This window comes from Armigeres subalbatus, chromosome 2 (assembly GCF_024139115.2).
Source record: "Armigeres subalbatus isolate Guangzhou_Male chromosome 2, GZ_Asu_2, whole genome shotgun sequence".
Taxonomy (NCBI): domain Eukaryota; kingdom Metazoa; phylum Arthropoda; class Insecta; order Diptera; family Culicidae; genus Armigeres; species Armigeres subalbatus.
Window position 1 is genome coordinate 350,143,372 of NC_085140.1, and position 8,959 is coordinate 350,152,330.

General features: G+C 36.5%; 1 protein-coding gene across 1 annotated transcript; it reads left to right on the forward strand.

Moving 5' to 3' along the window:
- The first annotated feature begins 7,928 nt into the window (after positions 1-7,928).
- LOC134210042 (uncharacterized) lies at positions 7,929-8,708 on the forward strand. The gene is made up of 3 exons (XM_062686065.1): positions 7,929-8,006; positions 8,073-8,237; positions 8,305-8,708. The coding sequence occupies exons 1-3, from the start codon at positions 7,929-7,931 to the stop codon at positions 8,635-8,637; spliced, it is 576 nt and encodes a 191-aa protein (XP_062542049.1). The 3' UTR covers positions 8,638-8,708.
- Positions 8,709-8,959: the final 251 nt, after the last annotated feature.

The window sequence follows — 8,959 nt, forward strand, 5'->3', positions numbered from 1 at the left end:
AGTTTGTTTTTGGGGATCATATAGCCTTTACCGTATACTTAGTATACGAGAAGGCAAAATGTATAATTTTCGATTCCATAGTCCGATATGGCCAATTTTCAATGGAAACAACGGAGATTCTACGTCGAATGCAACTTGTTGTGAGCAAATCGTTGAGGATAAGTGCCGAAAAATGAGTGACATTTTTGCGATTTTTGTAGATTTTGTATTTTGCCATAACTTTCGATCCCATAGTCCGATCTGGCCAATTTCAAATAGAAAACAATGAAACAGGATTCTGCGTCAGACAACTTGTTGCGAGTAAATCGGTTGAGGATAAGTGCCGAAAAATGAGTGACATTTTTTCGCGATTTTTCGTAGGATTTTGTATTTTGGCCATAACTTTCATCCTAGTCCGATCTGGCCAATTTCAAATAGAAAACAATGAAAACAGAATTCTGCGTCGAATGCAACTTGTTGCGAGTAAATCGGTTGAGGATAAGTGCCCGAAAATGGTGACATTTTTACGCGATTTTTTCGTAGTTTTGTATTTTGGCCATAACTTTCGATCCCATAGTCCGATCTGGCCAATTTCAAATAGGAAACAATGGGACAGGATTCCGTCGAATGCAACTTGTTCGAGCAAATCGTTGAGGAGTGCCCGAAAATGATTGACATTTTTTGCGATTTTTCCATTAAAAATGGTATAATTTTCGATTCCATAGTCCGATAGCCTTCAATAGGAAACAACGGACAGGATTCTACGTCGAGATAACTTGTTGTGAGCAAATCGGTTGAGGATAAGTGCCCGAAAATGAGTGACATTTTTACGCGATTTTTTCGTAGGATTTTGTATTTTGGCCATAACTTTCGATCCCATAGTCCGATCTGGCCAATTTCAAATGAAAACAATGAAACAGGATTCTGCGTCAGCAACTTGTTGCGGTAAATCGTTGAGGATAAGTGCCGAAAATGAGTGACATTTTTACGCGATTTTTCGTAGGATTTGTTTTTGCCATAACTTTCGATTCCATAGTCCGATCTGGCCAATTTCAAATAGAAAACAATGAAACAGAATTCTGCGTCAATGCAACTTGTTGCGAGTTGAGGATAAGTGCCCGAAAATGAGTGACATTTTTGCGATTTTTCGTAGGATTTTGTATTTTGCCATAACTTTCGATCCATAGTCCGATCTGGCCAATTTCAAATAGAAACAATGGGACAGGTTCTGCGTCGAATGCAACTTGTTGCGAGCAAATCATTGAGATAAGTGCCGAAAATGGTGACATTTTTGAGTAGTTTTGCCACACACACACACATACACACACACATACACACACAACCACACACACACACACACACAGACATCACCTCAATCGTCGAACTGAGTCGATTGGTATATACATTATGGGTCTCCGGGCCTTCTATAAAAAGTTGTTTTGAGGATCATATAGCCTTACGTATAGTATACGAGAAAGGCAAAAATAAAGAAAAATAAGTTAAAAAAACTCAACGCTGGTACTTTTTTCTTCCGTGCAGTGAACATTAATTTGCAAACCAGCTAGCAATCGTCATTTTGCCGGCATATCGTTTTTGCTGGGCAAACGGCTGTGCGGATTTTGCCGAACTCAGACATAAAAACTGAGTGTGCGAATCTTCAGAACCTACTTGGGAAATCTCTCCATGAGTTCCTGCGGAAATTGCTTTAGAAATTCTTGCAACATTGAAAATATTTTGCGGATTTCTCCAAAATTCTTTAAATACTGCAAAATTCTGTTTAGGCTAGAAATTTATTTCAAGGAATTTACACAAGGATCTTCATGGTGAGGTCCATGTGAAAAGTTTATTTAGAGGTTTCTTCATTTTCTGTTGATAATCCAAAAATACCATCGAGTTTTTCTTAAATATCGAAAAAAACCCAAATAATAACTTTTGAGAAACATCTTCTAATTTTTGAATGACTTTCTGCAGAAGCACTTATTAAAATTAGACATCTGCATTAAATCAAAGAACATTTTTATGTTTTCAATTGATGAATAAACCCTTATTCGTTCTAGATGAATGTTATGAAAGCAATACAAAATGTTTCAACACTATGAAGAAATTCTTGACGAAAAAACTTTTGAAAAATATGATATATCATTCTAATGGTACATCGTAAACGAAATAATCAATCAGAAACAAATATCTCGGAATTACAAATAAATTGACATGGTGAAAATGGGTGTTCACGTCCTTCAATAGACATGATTGTGACGGACTAAAAGTGGCACAAGTGGCGTCCCTCTTCATTTTTTACAGATTAGCAGAGTATAATTTCATGCCATTCAATAGGGCTTGGACATATCCGAAAATTATGTTAATAGTCTTCAAACGTAGGTTTTGTTCTCAACAACATTTAAATAAAAATAAAGCCCATCAAGAAAGACTTAAAACCAAGGGCAAGTAACTCTAAACTTTGCGATAATATCACTCATTGTCTCGCAATAGTATTTCGTGATATTTCTGTATCCACGATTTTCGTCAAACTGAAACGGTTGCTAGTTTGGTTTATGGCGTTTCTGTTAGTTAGTGATGAAACAGGGCTCCTATAGGAAACACCGATTTCTACCTTCCAGGGTCTCAGTAGCCTTGCGAGCAAAGGCGTAGGATTGCCAATCCGGAGATGGCGAGTTCGATTCTCGTCCGGTCTAGGATGTTTTCGGGTGGAGAACATTCTCGACACCCTGAGCATAGTGTATCCATTGTACTTGCCACAAGATACATACTCATGCAATGGCGAGTGAAAAGCTTTCAATTAAGAGTGAAATGCTAATAGAATACTAAGTTGAAAAGCTAGGCCAAGTTCCAGTTGGAATGTAGAGCCATTGAAGAAGAAGAAGACCTTCCACTATTCCTGAAAACTTTCAAACCGCATTTTATGTTTCTAATACCATCAAACCAAAACTTGAGTTCCAAAGGTTGCTCAAAAAGTAATAGTAATAGAATTAGTTGTTCAGTGCAATTTAAATTTAAAGAATTTAAAGGAGGCTGAAATCATGTCCAAAAACTGGGTGACTGTATCGACTGGGTGGCGTTGTGTTTCATGCTTTCCAACCAGAGCTCTTCGATCATTACCGTAGATACGAAGTGTTTCGCTAGTATTTGTTAGTATTTTTGGATACTGTCGAAAGTTTAGAGTTAGATGCCCTTTAGAGTTAGATGCCAAATCCGCGAAACCCTAAAATATTATGAAATCCGTGCCAAATCCGCAAAACCGCGAATCGCGTAGTCGTAACAACCCTGCACTACCACCATGCGTCCATGAGACTCTCCCATACACTCGGTCCCTCACTCTGTGGGGATTAGGAGTAACACCCCAGCTCATTCGCTTGCACCACATGTCACCACGGGGTGTGGGTACCACCCACTGCCACCGCGCCTGATCGAGGCAGCCCTCACTCTGGAACCTCCATACCTGTTTATACCACAGCACAATAAGAAAAAGAAGGTATTTTTGCCATTTATGAATCCTGCAATAAACGGTGATTCATCATAAAACTGATAGAAAAGAAAATATTTTTCTGAGCCTTCAATGGGGTATGGGGCAATTTACGGCATAGCATCGATTTTGTCATATTCTACAAAACCAATGGAGTGTGGTCACTTTGGCTTAATAAGCCTGTTTGATGCTGGGTAAAATACTTATGGTCATATACTGTATATTCGTGTCACAGACAAATGAACGACAACACAGATTTCATAAAATGATCAAAAAGCATGTAGCTTTGGTTTGAAAACTCACGAGTAGAACTTATCAAACCAACAAGGAGGGCAGAACAGATTCAATTAGCGTCATATTGAGACATCAACGAAATGGAATTTCATTTGATGTTTCATTAAGATTTCTTTCATATATAAAAAGGTATTGTGGCAAGAGTTATTCAACATCTCATCCACACGTTATGGCACGTTATGGTTAAATCTATAATTCGCTCCTATAATGTAGTAATGTCAAAGTATAATGAACTACTTCCTTCTCACTGCGTAACGCTTTTATATGATAGATGATTTTTCTTGAATTATGGATAACCCTCCCCTCAAAATGTTATGTGTGTTTTCGTCATCAAATTTATTTGAAGTGGCATTATTGAGTAACTCAGATTAAAATTGAAAAATAAAAAGTTTACCAAAACACCTGACTAATCCCTAGCGGTAATGTTGTCTTTCTCAAGTATAAGAAAATGTATTTTGGCCATAACTTTTGAGCCCTAGTACGATCCAACCTATTTTTAATGAACAATGGACCAACGTTCTCTGACGAATGAATTTTGTTGGAGTAAGTCGGTTTGAGTAGTGCTTAAAAAGAGTTACGACCATTTTGCTCACACACACAGACATTTACACACGTACAACAGACATCACCTCAATTCTTCGAACTGAGTCGATCGGTATACAACACTATGAGTGTATGGGCTTTTTTAAATGCTTTTAGAGCAGGGTTGTTAACGTTAATCAACGATTAACGCCGTTGACGTATTTTATAAGCATCTAACGTCAACGGCGTTGTTGAATTTCAGCAAATAAACGTCAACGTAAACGAAGCATCGTTGAATCAACGTCAACGCCAACGATGATCACGTCTGATTTTCGCTCAGGAGTGAAAAATTCGGAGGCGTTGTCATGGCCAACGGGTTTGTCAACAGGTGAAAACTTCACGGGTACACATAAGGTAAATTATACTTATTCTAAATTTGTGGGAATATCGCTACCAAGAAAGTGTTTTAGCATAAGAAATAAGCTGCTGGATATCATCAAGGTAAAAGTTGTGAAATTCATGAATTTGAAGTAGTGCAAAACCACTAAAGGTTGATTTCCTTTAGTCAGGGAAAATCAACGCTGGACGTTAACAATTAGCAGCTACGTTTACGTTGTCGTTAACCAAAGGCTTCAACGCACGAACGGAGTTTCCGTTGAACGTTAAAGTTAACGTCAACGATTCAACGTACACAGTTAATCGTTGATTAACGTCTCTTGTTTAGAGCGATCATACGTATACTTAACACGAAAGACAAAATGGTTTTTTAAAATACATGTGTCTTACAAAATGGTGAATTTGGACAGAATTTTATTCATGATCCTCAAAGCTTAGAGTTCAATAGTTAGTGCATGATGTTTTACTGGGGGTATTGCGGGTCCAAACTGTTTCGTTAAATATTGGGTAAAATATGCTTTTACAAAACTACTAAAACTATTTTCTGGACAGTTCTATTATTACATTATCAAGCCTATTGCATAGATCTGTTAAAGAGCTTTGTAACGATATATAAATATGTTACTATTGAGACACTGAGCAAAGCTGTCCGTTTTCCCAAAAACGTAAAAATATCATTTCTAGGAGGGCTAATTTGAACCCCCCCACCCTCCCTAAAAAATCTAAAAATAAAAACCGTCTTGATTATAGAAATATAGGTTATAAGCTGTATTCTCACATTTACTCGCCCAAATCGAAAATTAACCTTTTGGTAGTTTTGACACCTTTATATGGGGCTGTCTTATGCACAGTTCAATAATGACAATACCCTAAAAGTAGGCAATCAATTTTAAATGCGCCATGTAGGAACGGAATGGTAGGTTCTAAAATGTTTGTGGGTTTGGAAAGAATTGATATTTTCAGGTTTTCATTGATAATCAACATTTCAATGGATTTTTTTATCTTTTTTTTTTAATTCATCTGACACTTTGGTGGTCTTAATGAACATGGCTTAATATACTAACTAACTAAAACATACGACATATAAAACGCCTTAAGAAATAAAAATTATGCTTAGAAAATGTTATCATCTTAATGAAGTCGTTCTTGAAAGGTCCTGTTGAAGTTGAAATCGACGAAAAAATTCCACAGCGAGATATGGATGCAAATTTTAAATAATTTTAAAATTTCAAAATGATATGTTTGAAAATAGTTTTGTGCACCGGTTAGACTTTCGATTATCTACATTGTACACCTTCCCTCGGATATGTTACCTTGCGCGTGGGTCGGCTTACGCCATTACACTGATATGGCAATCAAAGCATATCCTGTCGTGGTGGTATCACATGTTGACTATTTTTTTTGGTGCCGCGTTACATATCTGGCATTGACGCACCAATTTACGGCATATGCATGTAATCCAACGGACATAGTTCTTGGAGCCTTGAATGGTAGATCAGGCAGAGGCCTTTTTCAGTGATAATGATGTGAGTTCTCTTCTTTCGCAATACTTTTCTGATGGTTCCTGTGACGATGAGTCAGTAGCCACGCTACATTTAGCTAGCTGGCATTTATTGAAAACAAAGTATTCAAGACATTCGTAGGGAATCGACTACTGGATTCACTGAGTAGAAGTTTTTCAAAACTAGAACGTGGTGCCACTTTTATTTTGTATCCTCACTTCGAAGAGACAATAAAAATACCACACATTATAATGATGGTATATGAACAATCTTATGACGGCTTCATTCTCGATAATTTTTACTAGTAGTAGGGAATAGGCGTGATGAAGACTTGCCCCGAAAGTGAATCCTATAGCTGACTCATAGCTGATCATTAGTACATTATAGATATTGACAGTTTAGAAACGATTAAGCTACTTCTAGAACATAATAATGTCTTAGACTACCTTGACAAAGGAATAACAATAAAATAGACCAAATGCAGTACAGTTTCAACTTTTACAAGACATAATTTACATTGTGTTTGATAGTATTGACACAGAAAACCATGAAGAACCAATAACTTAGGTAAACAAAGTAATTCGAGGAACACATACCATACTTTCTGACCATAAAGACAAAAATGACATCGATACACATCAATCTATATAATTAGAATGAGATAATGGGAAGAATATCTATTAAAGTTGTAAATATAATGTCTTTTGAGCCAGTTCAACAGTGTCTTAATGGACGACATGATCCTTGTACGGCTGGAGAACTGGTTCAAAAGTTATTAGCTTGTCATTTTTATAAATCGGAATTGAACACTTTCTTACATCTGATAAAAAAAACCGTCTCAGTTTCTACGATGAAGCATTGCAGCATGTTCCATGTGAGTCGGATAAACTGCTTCAGTTGATTTGATGCGGCCTGATCGCGTACAATGACAATAGACGTCTAAATAGCATAAAAACAGGCTAAATAATCTGACTCTGACAAGAAAATGATAAACATGACTATAAACGATTACGATGTTAGTTAGCATGCGACCTCTCTGACTATCTATGAACGTAATTCCCTCTGATTCAGTTGCAACAGCGTCTTCTTGGACGACATGTTCCGTGTACGGCTGGCAAACTGCTTCGAACGGAATTATGCAACGGTATCATCAAAGGGCTGGTGCAGAGGTTTCTACTCTATCCAGAGTCCCGCCAGTAAAACTTCACAAAAAAAAAAAAAAAATTGTGCACCGGGTTATACTTTCGATTATCTACATTGTACATATATTTATTTGATTGTTCATGATAATAAATGTTTTTCTCGAATAAATCCCGGAAAAGATACTATTTTTGATGTTTATTGAATTTCAAATTTTGTACAATAAACCATTTTCAAAAAAAATCAGCTTGTAATTTTTATCCTAGCCCATTGAGCCTCCGGTTAATCGAGTCCGCCCTGTATTCAAAAATAAAAGAAGTATCTTCCATTATTGGATTGATTGAGGTTTTCATTACAATTGTTTAAATAATTGTTCCATTCATTACTTATATTAGTGCAACAATTATTCCACACTCGTCATTCGGAGAAACCGTAATTATTTCACAGTCATGGATCACGTAACATTGTGTAAATCAAAAGTCAACCGAAAAGGCTTTGCATTCAGCACAATTAAAATAATAATTGTAATCCACTAATATGTTATGCGTGACTTCCCACGTTTTGAATATGTTTATATAAACCTATTTTTCTACATGTGGATTACCAGTTCTAAAATGGCCCACTCATTTGCAAGGGTGCTACTATGCGTTATAGCTTTTATTAATTGTTATATTACCTGCGGCATATGTGCGGTAAGTCGTTGAATTGCATGATGTCTCTGGTTTAAAAGTAAAATGCATATTTCTCCATTATTTCAGCGAGTCAAAGAATTCGTCGTAGAAAAAACAGCAACGTGCAGCACATCTAATGATAAACAATTTGTTATTCAAGTTCCAAAACCTTTGAGGTATAATACAGACAGTAATATGGTCGAGTTCCTTGGTAACTTCACCGTGACGGAGACGATTCAGGAGCCATTGGAAGTATATTTTTATTAATATATGATTACATATACCATTTCATAGTATGCGACTATTATTGAAATTTCAGTTGATGATAATACCAAATCGATGCACAATGGATATGACATCATGTGAATTATTCAACAAATTGACAATATCAAATCTTTGCCGATACATCAACGACGAAAGAGTATTCCTGAGATCGTTTCTAAGAAGTATAGAACCGAATATACGCTGTCCAATTAGACCAGGATTTTATCAGTTCAGAAACTCTAGCATCGATTTTAGATTCTTTGCCAACTTTCCTCTGGAGGGCTATCGTTGGCAAACTAGCATGAAGCTGTACTCTAATAGCAAACCGAAGAGGGAGTTATACTGTCTTTCGTCTCAAACCTCAATGCGCTGGGTTAAGAAATTGTAAGCAAATGAAGTGGGAGTTTTGTAAGTCGCTTTGGTTTCAAGCGAAGCATTTGGATATAGTTCTGGAGCTCAAAAAAGATCTATGAGTTATGGAAGGAAAAAAATCCCTTTTTACTTTTTGGCATCAGTAACATGGCTGTCGAAAAAAATGCTTTCAAGCTTCGATAGAACGTTTCTTAAAAAGAGTAATCAATTTCAATTAGCAATCATCGTTATATTTATTTAGTTACTATTTCAATATGTGCAATACATATGTAGAGGCACGGCATGTATTTCCGTCAATCGTCGTAGGGGCTAAAGTCAACGAAAGCAACGTCCTTTTG

Bases quoted from the DNA above. Each gene is read 5' to 3' on its own strand.
- LOC134210042 (XM_062686065.1), top strand. From the start codon at position 7,929: ATGGCCCACTCATTTGCAAGGGTGCTACTATGCGTTATAGCTTTTATT. The intron at 8,007-8,072 runs GTAAGTCGTTGA...CCATTATTTCAG, and splicing joins TTACCTGCGGCATATGTGCG to CGAGTCAAAGAATTCGTCGT. The intron at 8,238-8,304 runs GTATATTTTTAT...TTGAAATTTCAG, and splicing joins CGATTCAGGAGCCATTGGAA to TTGATGATAATACCAAATCG.